The 26,229-nt window shown below is 44.7% G+C and overlaps 1 protein-coding gene across 3 annotated transcripts in view; it reads left to right on the plus strand.

Annotated features, from left to right (window-relative positions):
- Positions 1–2,594: 2,594 nt before the first annotated feature.
- Positions 2,595–26,229, plus strand: part of WAC (WW domain containing adaptor with coiled-coil) — a 111,856-nt gene continuing 88,221 nt past the window's right edge. Inside the window, exons 1-3 of one of the 3 annotated variants that reach the window (XM_088455538.1) lie at positions 2,595–2,689; positions 3,250–3,283; positions 4,891–5,080. In XM_088455538.1, coding sequence (XP_088311664.1) covers positions 2,625–2,689; positions 3,250–3,283; positions 4,891–5,080 — 289 coding nt within the window. In that variant the 5' untranslated portion in view covers positions 2,595–2,624. The other 2 variants (XM_088455539.1, XM_088455540.1) reach the window with 2 other exon arrangements.

The following is a 26,229-nucleotide window of genomic DNA, read 5'->3' on the forward strand; positions in this document are numbered from 1 at the left end:
AACAGATCAGTGGCGGTACTTTTAGGCTTGGATTACAGACTCTTTGAACTTCTCACACTCCTTAATGGAAAAAGATCCAGACAAGCTGTTTTTCTGTTTCTTTGATGTACGTGTGCATTTTATTGTGTAATAAATATAAAAGTTGTGACACACTACACCGTGTATGTCTATTTTTCTCTTTGAGTGATGTCTGAAGTTTAATCATTTTGGCCCATATTTACTACAATCTGCATTTAAAAATGCAGTTGTAGTGTGATAATTTCAACTAAATTTGCATTGCAAATTTAGGAAATATCACTAGGATGTACTAACAACCGCATGCAGGGACAGAGCTGTCTGTGCATGTGCTGCCGGAGCACCGCCCACCCTGCCCTTAACCTTCTGCTCTGGAAGTATCAGTACTTTTGGATCAATCATTTGGTGCGGGACCAACATTCATAATTTTATCACTGGGTGTGATGACATTAATACTGCACTAGGAGGCGCCATTTTATCTTTTTATGGTTTTATTTGTTGCATTTTGTTTTGCATGTTTTCTAAAATACCTCTTCGACAGCCTGGTTCATTTCCCCCTGGCTCTTTTTTCTTTAGTATCTTGTACTAAGGGCCTGATTCAGAGCCATTCGCTATTTGCGGTCGTTCGTTCAAAAACAAGGGGTGGCTATTCAAATGATCCGTTCGCAAATTGCAGTCTGTTCCCACCTCTAAGTCTGAACGAGCGCGCAAAACATACGCTCGTTTATTTGATAAAAACGCCCCCTGGCCGCTCGCACCATACGTCATGTCCGCTATTTATTAGATTAATCGAGTACATCGTACAGCGTATGAACTGCTCGCTATTCTTGTGGTTGGTTTTTTCAACCGCTATTTTGCGAGCAGTTCTGAGTTTAAAAAAACCAAGTGACGTGGTCAATGACGCTGCTGTATTAATTATGCACTCCCTTAAAACGCCCATTTTGACCTTTAAGCACGCCTGCGTTCGAATTCCACTCCCCGTTTTCAAGCACCTTCCCCTGTTACCACCCACATACGCCTCATTCTGTCACTCAAAATAGCAGGCACTCGCTATATAGCGTACAAACGATTTTCGGCCGTACTGACTGGTTCGCGCATGCGTACTAAAAACCGTACGCATGCGCAGATGTGCGAACATCGCTCGGAACGAGCGTACTGCCGCTAGCGAGCGGCTCTGAATGAGGGCCTAAGGCAGTACATAAGAACCTATACATTTAGAGCCCTATCACTCCCTTCCAGTTTAAGATAAGCAGCCTATAGGGGAGATGTACTGAAGCTGGCCACACACATGGCGATCTGCACACGATCAGCCGATGTGTACGGTTTGTGTAAGATTTCCCTTGAAACTCTCCCCGGCAGTTCTGCACACGATCTCCACACAAGTTGGTGTCCAATCTTCAAATGATCTCTCCTGCAGTCACACTTTCACAGTGCATCGTGTCCTAGATAGTCAGATCTGCCCTACTGCACGGCATATCTGACGATGCAATGTGCGACCAGCGGGGACGTGCATCGCATTGTGATCGTGAGTGGGGACTCACGATTTGGCCATTTTTTACATGATCTGTCGTTCCAATGCGTCAGAATCAGCCAGATCGTGTAAAATATCGCTATGTGTGTGGACACTTAGGGCCTGATTCAGAGCTGGACGCAATTCGCGGACGGTCGTTCAGGAAAAGGGGTGGCTATTCAAATGAACCGTTCGCTGTTTGCGGTCTGTTCACGCCTCTATGTCTGAACGAGCGAACAAAACTTGCGGTCGTTTTTTTGGATAACTGCGCCCCCTGGCCGCTCGCATCCTACGTCATGTCCGCTATTTATTATATTGAGTACATCGACCAGAGTATGAACTGCTCGCTATTCTTGTGGTTGGTTTTTCCTACCACAATCTTGCGAGTAGTTCTGACTATAAAATAACCCAGTGACGTGGTCAATGACGCTGCTGTATTAATTATGCACACCCATAAAACGCCCGTTTTGACCTTTAAGCACGCCTGCGTTCGGATCTCTACTCCCCGTTTACAAGCACCTTCCCCTGTTACCACCCACATACGCCTCCTCCTGTCACTCATATTAGCAGGCATACGCTATTTAGCGAACAAACGATTTTCGGCCGCACTGACTGGTTCGCGCATGCGTATTATGATCCGTACGCATGCGCAGTTGGGCAAACATCGCTCGGAACGAACGAGCGGCCGCTTACGAGCAGCTCTGAATCAGGCCCTTAGTACATCTGCCTTCATATATTCCGTAACTTATAGCATCTTGGTAGAGTGACCATGTCTATGCTGTGATGGGCATAATAAAATGATATACACAGCTACTTATGTAATATTTTAGCAGAATAGAGCCCGGTCCATCCCTAGAAAAAGAAATAGAAAATAATACAGACGATGTTATCCCGATGACAGAGAACCACAGGGGGGAAGACACAAGTCAGGAAGTGGTGGCTCAGCAGTAACGCCCCCTTGGCTCGCTGTGCTCGCCTTGCAATGTAACAGTAGACCTGTACCTGCTGCTGTCACCCTACCTCTCTTGTCAATAAAGTTATACACTAACAAAATAAATAAATAAATAAAAAGCTTGCGGACGTCACTGACAGGTCGTATATGGTGAACGGACGCAGCGGCGCCGACCTGAGAGGCGGGACTGCGCCTGCGCGTTGTGCCGCTGGGTAAGGAGGGGCAGCGCCTGCGCGCTCTGGCGCTTGGGACTGTGACTGTGACTCTGTGTGGTGCGCGCTCCCGATGCTCCGCGTAGCCGCCGCCGCTACGTTGTGCCGTCTGTGTCTGTGTGTGCGGGGGGAGATGGACCGCGGGCGTTCGCCCTACTAACGCCTCACTGTACCGTGCACAGTGCTCCCACTGCCCCGAACCCGATCTATAGTGATATCCCGGGGCCTCTCCTAACCCCTACCCCCACAGCCGTGCCCCGGTACCGCCGCCGGCGGCCGGGTGTCTGTACTCCCTCTCGCGTCCACACCCCACTCACACACGGCATTGATGGTAATGTATGCAAGGAAACAACCGAGACTCAGTGATGGGTAATGCAGCGCTCTTCTTCTTCCTCCTCCTCCACTCACCCCTCTCCTCCCTCCGCCATCTTCCCTGCTATCCCCCCCCCCCCCCTTCTCATCCCGGCCGCCATCGGCGGGAGCCCCCTCCCCTCTTACCCCCCCACCCCCTGCCCCCCCTCAACCCCCCCCCCCTAACTTCTCTGTCTTGTCTCTTACAGCTGTCACGACCGAAGGGACTCCCAACCCTACCAGGTACATCGGGCGCAGCCGCTACTAGAGCTCAGGCTTCGGCCTGTACCCTAGGCCTTAGTGCGGAGATCTCCGTTCGGGAAGGGGTCTTACTGTAACCACTCCAGCCCCCCCGCACTGTTTCACACCCCCTCACTGTTATGGGTTTCTACATTATTTTACATTTTTTTTTCTAATTTCTGGTATGAAACAATTGCTCAATACAGACTTGGGCAGCTTCAGCTCCCAGCATGCTGTACCAGAGGAATGCTGGCACTTGTAGTTCCTCTATTACTTGAGAGCCTTAGGTTGCCTAAGCTGTCTGTATAGGGACAGTCTCCTGGACAGGTTATAGTTAGACAGTGCTTATGTGTAACATTAATCCTGGGGCGGCAGTGCGGTGCAAGGCCCTGCAGTCCTGGGGCGCCAGTGCGGTGCAAGGCCCTGCAGTCCTGGGCCGCCAGTGTGGTGCAAGGCCCTGTGGGTTACCTAATTAGTAATACTGAATGACCTAACTGATGAAAAATCTTCTTACTATCTAACCAGTATTATACAGAGGCCCTTCCTCAAACTTTCTTTCTATGACATGGGGCCAATTGTAATAGTCTGATTTGCTGGAGTTTGTACAGGCTCCTCCGTGATTAGTTCACTAGATTTAAACACCAACCTGGTTTTCCATTTTTAACCTAATTGGCACTTTGAGTTGTTATGGGGGGTATCCACTTAGCCATTTTAAACAAGCGATTGCATGATAACTATGTCGTTATCGTGCAATCGCTTGCAAATCACGCATGCATCGGGCATGTTTTGGACGAAAGTGACCCGCGATGCGCGTGCCCGCTGGTCGCTTCCGACATCGCCCGTACATGCAGGTCAACCTGACGATCTCGTCAGGTTCTGCATGTGCGGGGATGAGGGATGTGCTGGGACTGAACGAGTGAACGTTCAGTCTAGGCACATCACTAGCTATACAAACGACAGCACGATTGCAATGTCTCAATCGTGCTCTCGTTTGTATATCGCTAAGTGGATACCCCCCTTAAGACTATCTCACCAGATTTGAGCTCTGTCCTGCAAATTGTGGTCTATTATAATTTGGCCCATGGAGTTGAATCATTTTGGGGTTTCATTTCTTGTTTTAAAGTGAATGGAAAGACACTTCCCTTTTATGTTCTGTAAATGATGAGTTTAGGAAGTTGGGCACTACTGTGCTGTCAGCTGTCATCTCAGCTTCTACTTCCTTGCATTTAGTAAAATCCAGATTTATAAATCTTAAGTAGGTATTCCAGGGTTTCTGAAGGAAAATAACAGAACTAGTGTTTTAATTTCTTTTTAATATAAATAGTAGACATATATAGGTTTTTTTTTATTTTTCTATAAACGAATCAGAAAATACAGTTTACATTTCCTATGTATGTGATCTGATTGTTGGCCACTAGCAGCTTTGGTTTATTTGTTGCATGTCAGAAGATAGTCATGAATATACATTTAACTGAGTGGACTGTAAGGGGGCGATTTCAATTAACTGTTGTAATCAATTTATACAAATTGTTAAAACAGAATTAGTGGTATTGGGTGTTTTTTATTTTATGACCATACTTTTATTTTTAAAGAGATCATCATTTTTTCAGACTATTAAGTATTCATCAAAGGGTCACCCAAGCAGCGGTGATCACCGTCATGACAAGATGCGTGACTCTTCAGATCCGTCTCCCCCAAATAAAATGCGAAGATCAGACAGTCCTGAAAAATATGCTGACAGTGTTGGGCATGGCAAGGCCAAAAGTATGCACATTCACAGAGTCCGTGAGAGAGACGGAGGTAGGTTTCCACATTGAATTTCACAACCCCCGAATGTTAGTGAGGTTGGCACACTGTACAGTATAATGCAATGTTTTGCAAACTTAAACCCACGTAGTAATTGGAGTTTCCCAGATCTACTTTATATATTAATAAACCTTTGTTCCTGCTATCAAGCTTTTTTTTGTTTTCAAATCTGTCTTCATAGTTCTCTCTTTATCTTTGTTGGTATGCTTTATGATCTACTGTAAGTACAGTAAGAAGAAACAAACTTTTTACTTTATGTATTTTTATAATTTTTTTAACTAGTTACTAATCCATTGATCTCAGCAGTGCTACTTGAACACAGCAGAGAAAAAAAAAACAAGCATCTAAGGTGATTGCAGTACTGTTATCACCAGTTTTCATGAGTCCCCTCTATGCTCTTATTAATTTATATAGCACCAGTATGCTCTGGCTCTATAGTTCTGGACAAACTGCAATAGAACAAGTGGTTATTAACAGACTGAAAGCAATGAGGGCCCTGCTCATGAACTTACAATTTAATGGACAATAGGTGTTTGATACATGAAGTTGTGTGCCACTTTTTGCATTTTGTTTCAGCAATATAGCAATGGTGAAAAAAGTGCTTAATATGACCTATGTGATTTAGGCAGGGGTCAGTATAAAAGAGGAATAAATGAATGTATGAGTGAGCCGTAATGTTTTGGTAATGGGGTAGTATAGACAAGTTACGATGGTTTTAGAATTTGATAAAGTTGCTGGAAGAGGTGAGTTCAGAGAACGTGTCACAGCTTGGAGATGAGTCTTGGAGGACGTTCCACAGAGTGCTTACAGCCCTGACAGTTTTGTAACACACGAATTGAGGTAGTAGATAGGACCATCAAAAGGATGTATGCTGGTTCAGTTTTGTTTATGGTCTTGGTATAAGTGTTTTACATTGAATTATTTAAAAAACCCAAAATAACAATATCTGTGCTTTTTAATTGGATATCCATGTTTTAGTCAAATGCCTAATGATTGCTTATTTGACCATACACTGTCAGGTAATTGATCTATCTGTCTAATAGTGAGTATTTCAGAACACCAATTATCACATCTGTTTGGCGTTTTGAAAGACAGTTCGTTGTTGCTCGGTCATGGCCAAGCACTGCAATTATCGGTCAGATTAGCCGATAATTGTGCACTTTATGGGGGCCGCCTTTTAGCTATACATATTGGCTTCCAATACTAACCAGCAATATTTCAGAAATAAAAACCTGAATCAAATTCTTATTGGAAAATATTAGAAACCCTGAAATTGATTTCAAGGGACAGATAAATTCTGAGTTTGACAAAAGAGAGATGTATGACTTGCATAATCTGAGACGATATGGGCGGAATTCAGTTGATTACGCGGTTCGGATCTCCCGTCTAAAGTGACAGGAGATCGCGGGCTGCTATTCAATTGATGCAGTTTTTCGTTCTGATCGCGCCAATAGAGGTCAGGTTTAGCCGCGTAAAGCAGCTAAATCTGACCAAAGTGCTGGGCGCGACCGCGAAAAGTGATGTTTGGGTGCCCAAACTGGTCACTTCGCACATTTCAGCTCTAATCCCCCTGGGGCTGCGAGCTGAAATGTAGCACTGGCAGCTGATCGCGCCCGACAGGAGCAAGAATTGAATAGCTCCGTCGGGCGCGATAGGGGCTGGAATCAATTGAATTCCGCCCAATGTTTTACTCCAATAGCCTGAAATAAGACTTCGTATCTATATCTCTCCGAGTTGTGCCCTAATGTCTATGATCATTATTCTCTAAGTGAATATAAAATGGTTTCTCAAATTGCACGTTGTAAGAATGCATTCGCCTAATAATGTAAATGGATGTTTTAGGAATTCACATGTGCTACGGATACTTCTCATGTAGGGGTGCCATTCATTGCGTTCCAGAACATCATAACATCAGACAGGACCCCCTACATACCCAATTTCTGTTTGCTTCCATAGAAATCTGCGATGTAGCTAGTACTTACAGTATATCGTATAGGGCAAATGTACACCACTAAATCAAGGGTAATTGAATTGACCCCTTAATGTTTTTTTGAAATTGTCAAATGCAGAAACATAAAACCATATAAACACATCAGCTATCGTTGCAAAGTGCAATTTCTAATACTCTTCAATTGATACTTTTTATAAATATGTCCTCCTGGCTTACTATGGTTTGTTATGAAAACGCACCTTGGTTGCTCATAAGTTTGTTCCAAATCTTGCCTAAAAACTTAGTTTTCCTGTTTAAGTATAAAATTATTTTTTCTTGCTTTTTCCCATGCCGTCATTAGATGCTTACCTTATTTGCATATAAAAGGGCTGTCCTTTTAAAATAACCCATTTTAACTCAAACATGCCCCAGCAAAATCGTGTAGAAGGGTCTCCATGCTGTTATGGACTCAGACAGCTTTCTTTCTTGTGTTGTATCAGCCTTTGGTTTCCGGTAATTGGAGCGATGGTGTACATAGTCGTCCTCATTCACCTTTTTGCGCTATATCGCAGGACTTAGACGCTTCCCCACAGGTAACTGTTCTCGGGCTTTATTCTTTTAAATTTAGCATCTTATTTTCATCATAGCCTGTTGGTAGTGTACTAGACACTTAAGGCGCGTATCCACTCGACGAGAAAATTGAGCGATTGAACTATTACGAAATCGTTATCGTTCAATCGCTCATTAATCGTGCAGAAAACGTCGGCAACGACCAGCGATGCGTGTGCCCGCTGGTTGTTGTCGGCATCGCTCATCGCCCGAAAATGATGGTCTACTTGACAATAGGTTAAGCATGTTCGGGGATGAGACAGGGTGCCTGCGCTGAATGACATATCATTCAGTGTGGGCACTGCACGGTATAATTAACGATATCTTTATCGTTCAGTCCTTCATTGTCGGCAAGTGGATACGCACCTTTTAGGATTAGTTTTTTTGTCGCAAACAAAAGTTATAAAGTTGCAGTTTAAGAACAACAATGCACTGCATGACTTTCTTGTATTGGAACTTCATCTTTTGCCTATTTTAGGTTAACCAGGTTAGCATCTGAGTCGCACACAGAAGCTGCATGCATTGCCAGTGTCCAGAGTACCCGTGTGTTGAAACTTTTGTTTGTCAGTCTATGGTGAGGCGATGGCAAAGTTTGTGCTGTGCAAAATGAAACTGTTTAATAATGGAACACTTGCACAAACTGTATGCAGTCGGGAAGCCGGTGTACCTAATCCCGACAGCCGGATTCCCGACTGTCATATCCCGGCAAGAGTCTAAAGACAGGCGTCGATATGCCGACGCCTGTAATTAGACATATCCCGGTCGAAGGGACGCCGTGCGCGGATAGTTGCGGTGTGGGGAGGGTTTGGTTTAGGGTTCCCGGGAGGTTAGGTTTAGGCTAGGGGAAGGGGGGGGGTTAGGTTTAGGCACTAGGGGGAAGGTTAGGGTTAGGCACTCCTAAGGGAGGGTTAGGGGGTAGGAATAGGTTAGTATATACTTACCGACTATCGGGATTTCCTCCTCTGCCGGGATGCCGCTGTTGGGATTCCAACTGCCGGGCATGGGTCCGGCTGTAAATCATACAGATTCCACACAAACACCTATTAAGCCTCACCCTCAAGAAGGATGAAAGTAGTGTCTTTAACACCAGTCGTTTCCGTGTGGAGTGATATTGTCTCAGGGAAAATACTAATGGCAGCTCACTACTTTTGACGAATGAGAAGTGGGTTTTGTATTAAAGATCTACAGTAAAAAGGGTCGACAATGTCTAGATAGACCCCAAATGGTAGCCAAGGTCGACAGATGAAGATAGGTACAAAAGGTCAACATTGAAATTGCTGACACTTTTTTTTTTTTTTTCTTTCTCTTCGAACTCTTCACCCGAACACTCCCTCCTGGTGCCTAACCGTAAAAAAAAAAAATGTGTCCTTTTGAACCTGTTGACCATTTGTACCTATCTTCATCCATGTCGACCTTTTGATGTCTATCTAGACATTGTTAACCTTTTTTACTGTAGATCTAGTGATTGAAACCCGTGAGAAATCACTTTGTACTGGAAGCTGCAGGCGAGCCACCAGTTTTATTTTGATTAGTAATTCAAGGCTTGACAATATTGTACTGAAGATACAAACTTGTAATCGCCTTATCTAAATCATCTATAATCAAAAAGTTGAGTCATCAACCCCCTTTTTTTAAACATGATTGGAAATTCAGGGGGAAGTGCTTTTGGGATACAGGTTGGTGGTCATCTGTCTTGTGTTCATAACACATTTTTGTGAAGCCAATAACTTATGCTGGCCAGTCGCATCACTACAGAGCGCATGCTCAAAAAACATTCCACTGGATGCAATGGGTTTTTTTTTTTTTTTTTAATATAGTTTAGCAATTTTTTTGTCAATCATACACACTGATATCTTGACAATACGGTACAAAACAAACAAATTATAAAAATCAAAGCTGGTCTTTAGTCTATACTTTTATTTTCCTTTCCCCAACAATTGCATAATAACTTAGCTATTCTGAAATTTTGGCGTAATTTGGGTTATTGATTCTTCAGTAGGTTTCTCACTTTTTACAGGAAATGTTGCCCGAGTCCAGCTAGCAACTGGATTTTGTAAGGGTTACTTTCAATTGAAACCTAATTTTTGATGCTTTAACACAAATAAAATATAAAGACACATGCTAATGATGGTACTTGGTGTCTTGGAATGATTTTGTGGGATTTTTTTTATCCTAACTGAGACACTAGGATAGGGGCACCAGTAAGTGCGCATACTGATGAAAGTACTAAAAAAGTAAAATGATCGTTTATGCAATCACTTAATTTCCGGGTTGAGGACTGCCAGAGCTAATTCTTATGCGCCACTAGCAGACCACACATGCTTTAGTGGTAAGTACCAGAGAGGTTTCTTCGAAAAAGAATGTGAAAATGTAGCTCATAGGCTACAATGGACTTATGCCATCTAAAGATGGCTGAGTACAAGCTAAATGTAACTGGAGCATTTTCGCAGTCTCCATAAAAATGTATGGGGAACTGCATATGTGGGCATAAAGAGGGTCATCCAATATCTGCTCCAATACGCTTGTTAAATGGCCCAAAAGTGTGTCTCACCTTTTAGGGTTTATAAATAGTCCTCTAAGTGTTAGATAATTGGCTGCTATTTTTTTGCAGACCAGAATGCATTTAGGCCAGGTAAATCTCACCCACTGTGACTTTGACATTGGACACAAAAATCTGTGTGACAATTCAGTGATTTGTGAGGAATTTGTCAGTTGTTGCCGATGTTCTCTGACAGAAAATGTCCCTGCATTTTATCAATGCGCTGTATGCTTTCTGCAACTTAACTATGTTTGTGAAATTTTTTAAGTACATGAAAAACTGAACCTGCTGCATTCTTAAGGTGTGTTTAGATCAGTGTTGTTCCTCATGTTCTTAATACAAAGAAGTCCTTCAGTTAGACTATTACATAATGTTGATCTTTTTATTTATCGTTTGTCAGTAGCCTAGCGGTACCGCCAAAACAACCTGGTGGTTGCCGTCACAATTTGCGGGCCGCAGTGTTCCACGGGTGGGAAAAATAGCAGTGCAGAGATCAACGCTGGTGAATAGATGCCATGTGCATAGCATCTATTCACATACAGAGAAGAGCTTTGGGTCAACCCAGCAAGTCTAAGTGCCGGGCACGCCCCCAAGAGTGATGTACAGGGGATATGGCTTAGACACGCCCCCTTTTCTTGTGGCCACGTCCCCTTTTCGCACAGTTTTGGAGAGCAAGTTAGATTGCCCTTTCTAGGACCGGCGGCGGACCTAGATTGAACACTATAGCCTTAGTGGGAAAATTAAAATTCCTGGTGATGTACTGTTGGGCATTGGCTTGACATACATGCACCAGTTACATTAGTCCATATAGTTTATTCCAAACTTGCTTTGCTGGCAGACACTATGATGTTTCTGAGTTTTACATTGCACCGATGTCTGGGAATTAAATACCCCCTTTAGAGACAGCGCTACACATTGCTTACTATGCATCAGAAAATGGACAAGCAGTGATTCCAAGTGATCACTATATCTTTCCTGGTTGAAAATGTGAACTGATGTGAGCTGTGTAAACTGCTATCTTAATGAACTATAACAGAATGCATTGTTGGCATATTTTCGGGACAACAATTTGTTGATATTATCCCAACATCTCTGAATAAAATATTTATTTATTATAACATTTGGTTGGTATACTATTATTGCAGTAACTCATTTTTGTATGATGTTGCTTTTAAATATTGATTTTTATTTTAAATAACCTTTAGAGCTACCTCTATCTCCCAATGCCTTTAATACAGTAAATGGAAGAAAATACATTTTTGAAAAATGGTACTACAGCAGAATGCATATAAAATGCCATTGTATGTTAATGCCAGATACAATGGTTTATAGTGCCAGAAGCATATATTTGCTTTTAAGGACGCTATAAAAGTATATAAATGCCAGTGGTTATGAGCTTGTAAAGCCACTATCAGGTGCTTTTTTTCTCTGTTTTGAGATCCCTTTTCCTCATATGCACCGTAACTTACCTTATGTTAGTCTACCAGTAATCATTTTTCCTCAGCGCTTTGAAGAAAGTTTTAAGCTTTCTTTTGCATGGTTTGTGGCTTGTGCAGATGAGCATTAATTAGACATGCTGCTTATGTCCATTTCTGTGTAAACAGCGCTGTTTCATAGCCTTTAACAGTCAGGATCAATCTGTAATTGTATGAGGACCAGGGCTTCCCAACTGCATAAAGTCTACAAATGATGACTGTTTGGTCTGTAGTGAATCTGGCCTGCCATTTATTAACAGTCTGGAAGATGTTGACTGTTTAAGAGCCTTTCTACTAGTAGTACTGGAACCAGATTGTGCAGAGTGAGCACTAAGGAGCTCATTCAATTTACCACGTAGAGGAGATGTATGAAGCCTTTTTTAAAGAGTGGAGAAGTGGTATATAGCAACCAATCAGTTTCTACCTGTTTTATAGAATGTACTTCAAAAATACTTGCTAGAAGCTGATGCTATAGGAAACTTCTCCACTTGTCTACTTCCCCTCTCTTTAGAAGTCTTCAACATCCCCCAATGATCTTAGGAGCACCACTTAGTGACTCTCTGTGGGATGTTAAAGGTAAGACATTTTTTATTGCTGAAGCGTGAGCAAAAATAAGCAGTGGTTTACTTTCCATGATTCCTGAAAGAGCTTTCTGCAACACATGGTGCAGGGGTTCAACGGGAGCTTGCAAGTAATTGAATTGCCATCTATATATTCTAGTGTTCATTCTACCACCCTGCATCTGTCGCAAAAACAACCGTGCAGTTCCTCTTTCCAGCCTGGGGTGTCTCTGCTCTGGTGCTTCTAGCACGCTCTAGTCTGTATCTCAGCAGTTTGTTGCATCAGCTGTGTGTGCTAGAAACACCAGAACAGAGAGACTCTCCCAGGAAGGAAAGAGGAACTGCAAGGGTTTTGACAGGTGTAGGTTGCTAGAGTGAACACTATAATTCTAGTGTTAGAAATTGTATTTTGAGAATGTGGTATCCAAGGAACCCCCATGATGCAAAACCACTTAAGGGCAGTCTGTCACTTAATGAGTGAATAATGCAGGGTTGCCCGTTTCTTGTCTTGTCTGCTAGCATTAGACTTCTATAAGTGCTATGTTGCTGCAGTAAAAAAAGTGTGGGTGCATGGGATCCCAAACATTCACCTGCACCAACATTCGCTGTAGACACTTACCCTAACGTAGGGATTTGTGTACTTGCATGCCTGTCAACATACCTTCAAGGGGAGTTTACCTCTTCCAGTCTTTTTCCTATAACATTATCAGACCTTGTACACCTATATGGTCCTCTTCGACTTGTATGAAGTTGGTTGTTACATTTTGTAATAAACACATTGGAAGCAATGAAATTAGCAGCGGGATTTACAGGCTTTTAACTTCCGGGTTAAGAGCCTAGAACTAATCAATTACTGCCTGCGGTAAGCCCAGAGTGCACAAGGTGGATTTCTGTTCACACCTCAGACATCCAACAGAAATCACGTAAAATGCACTCTCAGGGCTTACTGTGCACGGCAATTGCATAGCTCTAGGCAGTTTGTCCAGACTCTATGCCTTACTGCAGAATATAATTGGATTGCTTTAGGTACTTAACCCGGCCGGTAAAAGCGCACAATAAGTGCCGTGGCTATTTGCGTTTCTCCCTCACCCATAAAAGTAACATTTAAATATTCCAATATGCTACCAAATGGAAGTTTTTTTCAACTTTGCTAAAAAAAAAAAAAAGAAAATTTATTCCCAGTGACATGGACAGATTTGTTCTGGTCATGCAGGGGTGAAAACACTTTAGTTGTGTGTAAAGCAGAGAGGTGTTTTTTTTTTTCTTATGTATGTATTTGCATGTAACGTCGCCAGATTCTGACATCTCTCCAATACAGATCCTTGTTGAAGCAACATAGTACTGTAGACAGCTAGTCACTTACAGAAATCTGACTTGTTTTACAAAGTGATCAGTTTTTCACAGGTTTCTTTTCTTGGTTTGGCAACTCTTGCTATGCGTTTTGGCATGTAACTTTCATTTTCACTTTAATATATCAGCAGGCATTTCATGTATGCATATGTGACACATAACAAATCCTGTAGTAAAGCAGGAAGGTGACGGTTAGAATATCACCTATTGCTAATCTGTTAAAGATTCATACAGTGGCAATGTCATTGATATTGTAGCATAGTAGTGGATGTTCTCTGCTTTCAATAAGTCGCACAAAACCGTGTTTGTCCGCCAGCCTACAACTTTATGCATTTGCCGCTACAAGCTCCTACCCTTGTGTACATTTGTGTGGCTGAATGCGTAAGTTCTGAGTCTCCCACTTTTATCATCCGTGCACGGTGTAAAACCAATTGGTGCGTCGTTATGCGCCACCATAAGTTGCATCATCGAAACTTACACCTTCCCCATGGCTTCTTACTTAGTCTGACCATGGTCTCCTATGCCTGCTGCTGTGCGTCTGAACGCAGCCACTTGCTTTGACTCCAGCAATACTCCCATAACGCACCCACTGAATGGACCATTTTTGAGTTGATTTCTAACCACCAAATCTAATATAAAACCGAATACCATTCGAATATCTTCTAAATATCTGTACTTTTACATAAACCAACATAAGAACCCCTGATTTAGTAATATTCAAATCGAAATCGAACACCACATCCCCAAAATAATAGACCTGCTTCAAACTTCATATTTTCTACTTCAGGGTCCATAGGGGGTCCACAGGGTTGACATTGGGGGTATAGGTTGGGAACCAAATCCGGGCACCACGCAGTTAAAGCTTTTAGCTCCCAGGATGCACTTGGGTCCACTCTCCCTATAACCCCACCCCCCAGCCAGAGGCACCTCAGTTTAAGTTGGTGCCCGGCCGGAGTTGGGTCACCGTTACTGCAGGGGGGCTGCTTAGCAGCCCCTAAGCTTAAAAGAGTTTTATTTTATTATTTTTTACTACTCTTCAGAGTGGCAGCATCAGACTGTCCAATGGACGTCTGAGCTGCCGCTCCTACACCCCGCCGGCGCTGCAACGCCAGTACAGATCTGGGGATCGCAGCGGGACCCCAGAGTCTGTACTAGCCGGGCTCTGGAGGAATCCCTGGGCTGCTGCCGGATCGACGGGGACAGGTAAGTCGCGTGGTCACCGCTTGCGGTGATCCACGTGTGAATATGCAGCCTTATGCCTCCGGTCTCTGGGGACAGACCGGAGGCGCTAGCGGTGGCGGCGGGCTCCCCCTCCATGGAGGCATACCCCGCGTGTCCACAGCCCACCAGGGATTATAGCGGGAGCGGGAGCCGGCATCCCGGGGGGTTAATTGCTAGCCAGGGGAGGAAGCCTTCCCTGTCTAGCGGCTCCTCCCCTCAGCTCAGCGCGCCTTTCAATAATAGTCTGGCGTCGCTGAGCTGCTTCCTCCGCGGGCCACGCTTCTTCTGAGGTCTCCAGTGGCCATTTTCTCTCTGTGGTGCTGCAGAACTCTTAGGATGTCAGTGAGCCCAGTCCCCCTGCGTACCTGGCCATTTTGGGTGAGTGTACACAGCGCTATAGCCTTCCCAGACACTGAATCTGGGCAGTTGAATGTAGCGACATTGTGCAGTATATTATATGTCATGCTTATGTATGTATATATATTTTTCTGCATTGTATGTGACTTATGCTAGTGCTGACTGTCTGCTTTTTCTCTCACCTGTCAGTGTATATCTATCTCTTTTCTTTATCTGCCCTAATACAGGTGTACCTGGGGTGGTTCTGAGACCTCACATATATATATTTGTTAATATCTGTGAGGTTTGTCACATACTGTTGCGTGCTGCACGTTGCCATATTTTAGATGGAACTGTGAGTTGCATACGCTGATAATGGGTCCCTGCAGCTAATCTTAGCGTCAGTCAGGACCGGTATGGCGCTGCTTAATATTTCCGTCAAGGTAGTCAGATATATCTAACCAGGAGATTGCACACGATACTGCACCCATTATTGCTATCCTGCAAGTCATAGCCTGCAGGAATTAGTGCGGAGGATTTTAACTCAGAAAGGTTTATGTATGCGGCACCATCTGGTGCGGGGCCCCTTGCACGACCCCCTTAAAGGGCGGTTTATTTCTCAGGATCCTCTCCTTTGAGGATCGCCGGGCGGGCCCCATTGTCGTCACTCGCTTGGAGTTACTTCACCATACTGCCCTTTTGAACTCGGGGTATCTCGCAATTTCTTGCAATTTACCCCTGTGCAACAGACTGTCGCTCCCCGCCGGGGTTTTTCACAGTACATGAATTACCTCCGATACCACATCGGTCTGTCATTCCCCTTGCAGGGATTACCACAACGGCCACCCTGGTGGATGTCGTTTTATAGAAATACTAATTGGCGTGATATACGCCCTGTGGTTACTGACCAGTGGCTCTGCCGTGAACTGGATGGTATATTCGGCTCTTTCCCTCTCACATGGGGGGAGCCGATTTCAAGTATTATTATCCCTGCTTTGGGGCTGGTAGCCAGGTTCATTCTGGATATAGAGAATGTCGATCCTGCACCTGTATCATACATCTCCCGTTTTCTGCCCAGCGGATGGATCTCATAGCGGGAGTCTGGCTGTCGCCAGATACGAGGAGTCACAAAGGCCTCCTGTTTCCCATTCCCTGAGGGTCCTCACAAGTAATGGAAATCCCCTTCTGGGATGGATTTGTATGTTAATCATCGGGTTACAGGCATTAATACGCCTCCCATCCCGGCCTGGACGGATTTTACGGATCCGTAGGTGGTAACTTTGCCTGAAATCAATGTACTCGTTTTCAGGGCCTGTTGCCCGTCCTACCATGGCCATCGCATGGTGATGCTTTTGTGACGTTTTTCCCCTCCAACACGTCCTGAGGTTCAAATATCTTTTGCCGCTCACATAAAATATGCAGTGGTCATATGTGGGATTACCTCATGGGATGCCGGTCTTCTAACTTTCAGGGTTTCGGCGGCGTCTGTATCCGCCGCAGTACCCTATGGCTGCGTTATGGGAAAGCAGAGGTGCACACTCCTTCCATGGGGAAGATCTTGTTTGGTCCGGACCTTGACAAGATCGTTGCATCATTGGCAGTATCACTAATGGGGAGATACCGTCTTTAGCTACTCCCACTACATTCGGACTAACTCTGTTAAGTCTTTTTGTCCTCAGGGTCAGCCTAAAGGCCTGTTTTTTCCTAGGCTGTCGGCCTCCATGGGGGCCACCATATCCAGTACCGAGCAGTCCTGGACTTCCGGACGACCCTGAGGATATACCCTCAGCCTGACGGGACAGGTCTACATCTGGGGAATTTCCAGAATGAGGTACTGATTCTCAACGGCCTCTCATTGCTCAGGCAGCCTCCTCACAGGCATTGTTACACGGGCCCTTCTTCAGACCTGATCAGGGCCTTACAATCCCAGAAAGCTATACAGTCTTTGTGGTAAGCAGAGCTATTTCGGCCAACCTCACTATCTCAGTGAGGGACTGGTTGTTCTACTTTCTTTCTGGGGCGGTGACCGACTGGTCCTCATTTGCCTATACTCTGTCTCAAATCCCTGAATCAGATTCCAACGGTGCCTGGACTCAGGTGGAATCGTCCATGCTCCATCATCCGACGTTTGGAACCTGGGGATTTTAGGGTATATCTGAGTATTCAGGATACGTACCTACGGGTACGTACAGAGCCATCTCATCAGCATGGGTTCAGGTTTGCTGTGCCACAGCAACACTTGTAAGTTTCGGGCTCTGCCTTTTGGGACTGTCCTCAACTCCACCGGGGTTTACCAGCCTTATGGATTTTCTGACAGTTCACCTGTTCAGGGTATCCGAATGCTCCTTTCTCTGGACGGTCTCCTGCTTTTAGCAGGATCACCAAGGTACTTTACCGCCAGGTCAGGATAACCGTGGCTTCTTCTCGGCACAGATAATTAGTCAACGGAGAAAAAGTCCTCCCTACATCCCTCACAGGGTTTTCTTCATCTGGGAGCACTGCTGGATTCTCAGACTCTGAGAATTTTTCTGGCGTAAGACAAGATCTCCACTCTTCAACTTGGAGTGTGCGGATATCTACGCATTCGACATATGTCATTACTCTTTGTGATGCGCGGTCTACCAGAGTGTCTACCTTTTGGTAGGGTGGAATGTGCTCAGTTCCATTCCAGGCCTTGCCATAATTGACTCCCCTCCAGATGGATCGAGTTTTTCCCATCGGATCGCTGTTCGAACGATGATACTTTCTCCGGAGGCGAGTTGGTCTCTGTCCGGGTGGCTATGGCCATCTCGTCCAGGGTGTTCTTTGCTACAGACAGTGTCTGGTCCGCATTCGTTTCGGGGCAGTTGGACGTCTGTCGTTTCTGTCCTGCCACTTAACTTGTTGATACTTTAGGCTGTCTTGGACCTTCACTCTGGCCTAACCCATATGTCACGGTAAACCTGAATAGGTTCAGTCCGACAGTGTCACAACAGTGACTTCCATCTAGGCAACACTGGTAGTTGGGTGGCAATGTCAGGTATGTCATCCATTCTGACATAGTCCAAGGGTCTTCTCCTGGCCAACTCTGCAGTGTTTATTCCCGGAGCTCTCCATTGGGAAGCGGGCTTCCTCAGCCGTTGCGACGTGCATCCCGGGGACTAGTCTCTTCTCCAAGAGAGGTTTCAACTCCTGGTGAGCAGAGGGGGCCTCCCTGAGGGGATTGATCCTCATTGCCTTCTGACTTGATCACACATTACCGGTGTTACAGTCCAGCTCCAGGAGTACTGAAGCTACCTTCAGTGACTCTTTGTCAGTGAAGTGGTCCTTCCACTTTGTGTACCTGTGTCCTCCGGTCTCCCTTCTTCCTCGAGGTCTTCGGAAGTTTAATTAGAGACGGAGGGGCTTTCATTCTGGGGGCTCCAGTTCGTCCCAGACATCACTGGTACTAAGATTTTCGGAGTCTCCTCATCGATACTCCGTTCCTACTGCTTCACTATCTGGACCTGTTGTCTCAGGGTCCTTGTTTTTCCCTGGACCTGGATCGTTTGTCTTTGACTGCGCCCCTACTGTGGTCCTAGGGCTTCCCTGGCTCTGTCTTCATTGAGATGTTTAGAGCAGATAGGCCAGACTTTGCTGGGATCTGCCACGGACTGTGGCATACATAATTCTTATGGTATCGTACCTGTCGATACGATCCTCCGGTGTCCAGGATTTTCAGATATTCTGGCATTCCTTCCGGCTGGCTTGGGTTTCACCCTTGGCCTGGCCTTCCTGACAGTGCGGATCTCTACACTGTCGGTATGGTTAAGATATGGAATTGCTCCGCTCTGGTATCCAGTTCATCCTTTGGAGTGTTTTCTGGATTATGCCTCCACTTGTCCTCCCTAGGGACTCCTGGGGAGTTAGTAGTGGTTCTTTGTTCCGTCCGGGGACAGTCAATGGAACCGCTGGTTGTGATAGCCATTACATGGTCTATTGTTTAAGCTCTCTCTCCCTCAGGGTGTTTAAATCAACCAGGAGAGTGTCTGAATTGGGAGCGTTCTCATGTGGCTCCCTCTTCTGGAGGGCATCATGTCAGGGTGTGAGTTGCTCTCGCCCTGTATTTCTTCTTAGAGTGGTTTTTAGGTTCCATATTATTCTGGAACTTATGGTACGGCCATTCAGTCCCCAGTCTTCTCGGCTGGTGTGGCCTCATTGACTGTGGTCCGGCCTCTTTGGCTTTATATGATCCGTTCAAGTTCCTTATGGTAATCGGACTCCTTATTGGTGGTCTGCGGTTTCTGGTTTTCACAGGAAACGATGGCCGGCCTATAATGAAATGTTGGCTGGATGGCCTCGTATGTCTTCCTCAGGGGCCTACCCATAGGTAGGCATTTCTGTCGTTGAGGCTTGTTTTTTCTCGGGCCATGTAACCCTCGTGGGCGGCTCGTTGTGGCGCCTCGGCTGTTTTGCCTTACTAGGTGTCCACGTGGTCTTCTGTCCAAACCTTTTTTTTAAGGTTCTAGGCATTGGTTTCCTTTGCCTCTCAGGATGCTTCCTTTTTGGCGACGGATTCTCCTCTCAGCACAGGAGCGTCCCCACCCTTGGTTGAACTGCTTTGGGACATCCCCAAGGTCAACCCTGTGGACCCCCTATGGACCCTGAAGTAGAAAACAAGAGATATGGTAAGAACTTACCTTTGTTATCTCTGTTTCTACGAAGTCCATAGGGTCCACAGGGCGCCCACCCTGACGCACCTGGCTTCATAGGGGCTGTGTTACTGGTCACCGGTTTCCCGTCTCCTTTTCTGTGAGTATGGTTGTAGAGTGTTCCAGTTTTCTCTCTTTTTCTCTCCTCCTCCGGCCTTTGGCTACTTACAAACTGAGGTGCCTCTGGCTGGGGGGTGGGGTTATAGGGAGAGTGGACCCAAGTGCATCCTGGGAGCTAAAAGCTTTAACTGCGTGGTGCCCGGATTTGGTTCCCAACCTATACCCCAAGGTCAACCCTGTGGACCCTATGGACTTCGTAGAAACAGAGATAACAAAGGTAAGTTCTTACCATATCTCTTGTTTTAGCATGGTTCTTGTGTGTTAATATAAGAGAAAATTACATGAGATTCCCCCCCCCCCTCCCCCAAAAGCACAACAAGCACTTGGTTATGTTAGCCCCTCCTGGACGTGAAAAAACGAGGCTGGGAGAAGACGTATGGTTCCTCCGTATTTTCAACAGCCAGCTCCGGGCTCTTACTAGCGGAGTGTAATGCCACAGCAGGGGGACATGCTTCACGAGGTCCACCTGCCAAAGCATTCGGCACCCCACACTAGTCAGCCCAGGTTGGGGATTCCTGTGGGAGTGGGGAACCCCAGCTAAAGTCCCCAACCTCCAGCCCCCCCCACCCTCCAGGTAACCCCAGGCTTAGGCTGAAACCTGGGGCTATCTTACCTATCCCTGGTCAGTGGGTGTGTGGTTGATAGGTGTAATAAAAATAGAATAAAACTTTTACATTAGGACTGTAGGTCCCAGCAAGCTGCCACATGCTGGTACTTGTAGAACCACATGTACCAGCATGCAGGATATTACGCAGCTGCTGGTACCTATATTCTAGCTGTAAAGGAAATGTTAAAATAAAGACAGTACACACACCCCATTGAATGTAAACTTATTACATACTCGCACACTATACTCACCATGTCCCTGGTGTTCAGTTCTCTTGTCCAGTAGAAACCCACTGTTTAAAAAATAAACTTAATCTGCTCATTCTACACTTGGTGCAGGACGGTCCTCTTCTTCAGTAGCATCCCTGGCTTTTAAAACAAACCGGCATACCGAGCCATAACAGACACAGAAGAGGTGTGTGTGCGTGCGTGTGTGTGTGTGTGTATACACGTACAGCGCTTTTCCACAAGTGACAGGACCCACAAGGTTTTCCTGCACTTGTAGGGTCGCCAGCCATAATCAGTCAGCCAGGCCACTGATGAGCTAACAGACACGAGAACCATGTTAAATTAAGCAGCATGAAGCAGGTCTATTATTTTGGGGATGTTGTGTTAGATTTTATAGGTTATTTTATGATTAATTTTGACAAGTGATTTCTTAGGTTTTGGAGGTCCATTTCAAAATGTAACTATCAAATTCCATTTTGAAATAGAGCTCAGAATTGAATTTTTGTAAACGTAGTATTTTGACAGTAATATCTAAATTCAAATTCAGGCAAGTTAAATGGAATACCAAATCAAACTTTTGTAATTCTAGCTCTAGACTGCAAAATTTGACTCCTGTCTACAATCCTGGAGTCTACTGTTGTTGATTTCTTTCACTCACCAGGGGTCATGAAATGCAGTTTTATGGGAGATGCTGTTGTGGGGTGGAGGCACATGTCCCTTATATCTGGGGTGTGGAAAACTGTCCTGCTGTGAATAAGTGAATGGGGACGTTCCATCAAAGTGTTTAACCTATCTATTCTTGGCAGACACCCAAGGTAGAATCATTCCTTTTTTTTTTTTTAATCACAAAACTTTTCTGCTGCTAGAAGCCTAGAGCTCCCTAAGTTTATGCGCATGCCATGGTGGTTCCGTGGCAAATCAACCGGGTCAAATTTTCCCCTTTCTTGCCATGTTGTACCTAACAAACCTTGCTTTTAGTGTCATAACTGTCAAATGCATGTGCACTGCAAGTTTTGGAGCTTCTACTTGATTAGGAACCCGCAGTCTTATTTGTATAGAGAGAAAACAATTTTTTTTTATCCTCCTGCACCTTTTTGAGTTCTGCAGTTGGGCCCTGACTTGAGCTTTAACTTTTTCAAAAGTTGAAGTCTTTGTACTTGAGATCCTTTTCCAGGGTTCACTTCTCCTTACACATTTAAGGCTTCTCATTGCTTTCTGGCCCTGCCTTAGGATCTCATAAAATATTTTGTAGTAGTGCAGGACAGCCCCTTTATATCCATCTGTCAAACCTAATCAGTTGCTGATGTAGACTCATTGCAATCGCTGCTAAGGTATGTGCACTGACATTCCATTTCTGCAAGCAGCCATGTCTCATTAGCCATAAAGACAAGATGGTACGCTGAGAAATCCCTGAATGTTTCTCAACGGTAGTTTTCTGCTGTCTTTGCACCCTTGAGAAGTAGTGGCACAACTTTTTAGATGTAGTACGTATTTTCCCGAGCTTACAGCTCCACTACAGCTTCTTTTTCAGGCAATAGGATTGTTTTTGTTCTTCCCTCACGGCCTTCCAAGGATAGAGCAGTTTAATTGCTCTCCTGACATCAAGGTGTATTCACATTTGTTGTTCTTCTAAATTTTCCAGAATCAGGTTTTGGGAGAGGCAAGGTGGAGACAATATCTTCCATGCAGACCTTCACCAAGTTTATATAAAATCTATACAGCAGCAGGTGCCAGATATCAGTGCAAGGTGTTGCTGTGTGCAGTGACTCCTGGCTATACAGGTTTCTGTAAAGTATCGCTCTTCCTGGTACCAACCTTTTTAGCTTTGTAATGAAATGTGCAGAGCCTGATTTTATTATGGTTTGTGGGTTTTTTTTTGTTTTCTACTGTTTTTTTTTTTTTTTTTTTTGCCTCTTTCAGCTGATTGGAGGACAGACCGCTTTTTTTTTTTTTTTTTGGTGATTAAGCTAATTTCTTTGTTTTGTTCGCTGTTGTTTTTCATTTAGAATGAGTGGTATGTCCTTTAGCATGAGGTTTAAACTATTACTTAGAAAGTGACATGAAGAATTTTTGTACTTTAAGAATGTGTTGATTACAGTACAAATGTTTTAATCCACTCCTAGATGAAAATTTCCCGTACTATCATATACCAGCGTTTCCCAAATTTAGAGAAGCATATCATGCTTGAGCACAAGTCACTTGCATAGTAATTTTGATTTAGGTTCAATCCACGCAAGTGGTCTTATTTAAAATTTTCCGGTGACTTGACCGTTTTTTTTTTACATTTTTCAGTTACCACCCCCCATATGCCAATAGTTAAAAATCACAAATTTTTCTTTCAGGCTTCCTTTTAGAAATGGCAGCCATAATTAAACTATGGGTGATGGTGATTTCTATTTTTGTAGGTGTTTACACACATGCAAATTTATTTGTACCGGGAGGTGTTAGAGCTTTGAAGTCTGGGCTACATTTTTGGTCACGAAATACTTTGAGCTCCATATTTCAGTCCTAAAAAGTGAGAATCAGAACAAAATATGTTTGAAATTATGACTCTTCAGGGTGCCACTATCTCAGCTTAAAAATATATGCACCTGGAAGTGCTTGTTCAGTTTTAGCTTATTCATAGGAGTAGTCAACCCCCTCCCCCCTCTGGACCCTGGGCTCAATCCAGAACAGCCGGAGAACGGAATAGTGTTATGCTAATCTGGTTGTCACAGGATATATGCAGATGCAGGTGTCTTAATGGCAAGATATTTATTCATAAATCTTTAAAATGGCTAAATCCCTTGCGGGAATTAGATGTGAGTTTGTGGAAACTAGTTTTTCATGAAACACGCTTACATTTCACAAATGCGTGAACCTGAGAAATGCGAGATCCAATTAGAAACGCCAATTCACGGGAGATTCTGCAAAACTGCGCTGCTTCACTAAAAAATGCGGACATGGAAGAAGTGCATGAAAAAGTGTAGAAACCATCCTGGACCCCCAAACATTGGCCACTAAGATAGCTGGACCATATAAAAAGGCTAGTGGCCTAAGGAAAGTACTGAAGGATTTTAAGTGGCTGATTTTTACACTTTTTATTAATTGTGAAAAAATTAAATCAAGCAAGTGTTTTTCAACAAATTAATCTTTCCAGCAGTTTGGGGTACAGAAGAATGTCTGTAGTGTTTCAGTGTTTTTATACAAGTTTGTAAAAAGTTGAAATAAATATCCCTCTCGTCTCAATGCAACACATTCACATACCTGTCCCCCACATTATTTTACCAATTGAGCTTTTAAAAAAAAAAAAGAAAGCACATGAAAACTGACATGTCTTTATCGGCCAAATGATGCTAATGCATGATAATGCATTAGGAGTGGTCAGTGATTGCAAATTCGCGCTATACACGGTACTGAGGACCGGGGACTTTTTTTTTTTTTTTTGTAGAATGGGTCGGTCCCCAGGGACGCGCTCCGCTGCGGCCAATCCCTGGCTCCTGAGTCTGCTAAGATGCTGTGCACTGCAGGGAATAGCGATACTCTGTCTATCCCTTCAAAAGCTGGAGGAAATTTCATTCGCTGCCGCCCCTCCTGCTATTTGGAGGCTGAGCTGGGGAGACAGCTCACTGTCAGGAGCAAAAGACAGAAGGGCTGGGCCGGGGTACAGAGTGGACGGTCCTATTTTAATACCTTGGGCCGGCCGCTGTTATCTGCTTGGCTGCGTGTGCTGTCTATTGCCAGCAGTACAGTGCAGACTTAAGGCCCTGCCCCCTCACTATGTGGACAGCGTGGACATAGCCTAGAGTATCAGCATTGGAATAGCAAGCCAAGTGTATGCTGCAAATGAGGACAACAGTACCGCAGGGCACATGGCCTCAGCAGTCCCCTGCTTTCTGGCTCTAATCCCAGTTTCCTCTCCCCCCCCCCTAATACCTGGTGTCACCCAGCCCCTTCTGCTGTCCCTTCCTGTTCCTCTTGTCATCAGCTCCCCTCCACCTCCTCCTGTATGTAGCCCCCCACCCCCACTAATACCCGGTGGCACCCAGCTCCTTCTCCTGTCCCTGCCTAATCTTCCTGTTCCTAGCTCCCCTCTACATCCAATACCTGGAACCCAGCCCCTTCTCCTGTCCCTGTCTACTTCACTTATCCCCAGCTCACCTCTACCATCTCCTGTATGTATCTCCCATTCCTCTTAAATACCTGGGGGCCCCCAGCCTCTTCTCCTGTCCCTGCCTACCCCTAAAACCCCTACAGTCACCGGCTCCCCACCTCCTACACCTGTCCCCAGCTCGGCCTCCCATATATCAAGACAAGGAGCCAGTTGGAGCTGCAGCATCAGCGAAGCTGTCCCCCATCCAGCTCACACAGAATAAAAAGGACAGAAGAGTGCACAGCTAGACGCAGAAAATTCCTTAAGCATTTTTGTTCAAAGGTAAGAGAACAAAATCTTTTTAGTATATTTTTTAAATGTATTTATTGGTTTGTGGTTTTTTCTTAAAATTATGCTGAAACTATAGTTTCTGCTTAATTTTATGTATCACCGCTATGTAAGAACAGTCTGATGCAGAAGATTCACAGAAACCTCTTGCAGAAGGATTACCACCGCAGCAGACTGCAGTCCCCAATATTGTTAATGGGTACAACAGTCTGACCTCTAGGTACAAAGCTGATTCAATTGGAGGTATCAGAGGGCCATTCTAGGGTGTATGGGCATGTGGGGAGGTCTGAAGGTCATATGGGGAAGCTCTAAAGCGTGAATTATGATGGGACCCAGAAATGGTCAGGTAGGACCCCATTTTTTTTTTTTTTTAAAGTGGGTGGTCCCTGGGACCCACATATTTTGTCGCTCAGTGCGATCACTTGTGGTGTACCAGCGGTTCTGCTCTGTCATGCTTGTAGGTTAAAATAAATATTTCCCCTACCTTTTCATCTGCTCAGGGGGCTGTGCACACGCAAAAAAGGGAATTTCCTCTGAAAAATTAATGCAGGTTAGGAATTGGATTTCAAATGAAATTCGCAGTGCAAGTTTGCCTTGAGGATAGCCCACAGGACCCAACTCGCACCTCATTGGATTGACCTCTTGGAGTTCTGGGCTACCAGGAGTTAAGCTTCTGGTCCCAAGCGTTCTGCAGCTCATAGGGGACTAGACTCCTGGCTGCAGCTGCTCTCCCTGCATTGCTGCAGCTGCCACAATTTCCGGGGCTGCGGAGCATACATAACATTTTAAAAATGCATTTTTACAGCGCCAGTACACACTACAAAATGGCGCCTAGCGCTTATTGGTCTTTAGAAAATGCAACCTATCACTGATTAGTTAATTTAAAGATGGTGTCATGAGTGTTAATATCTTCAGTGCTGCGGCCACAAACTTGGCCAAGAGGGCTAGGTCTCCTGTGTGACAATATCTCAATCTATATACAAAGTGCTACGATGCTGCGGCCTACATTCACTCCAAGTTCCGTTGCATAGATTTAGACTCTGTCGCACATATAAGAGTGTTGCATATCAAATTAGTGC

The sequence above is a fragment of the Taudactylus pleione genome, unplaced genomic scaffold (assembly GCF_031769625.1).
Source record: "Taudactylus pleione unplaced genomic scaffold, aTauple2 ptg000659l, whole genome shotgun sequence".
In the NCBI taxonomy this organism is placed as follows: Eukaryota; Metazoa; Chordata; class Amphibia; order Anura; family Myobatrachidae; genus Taudactylus; species Taudactylus pleione.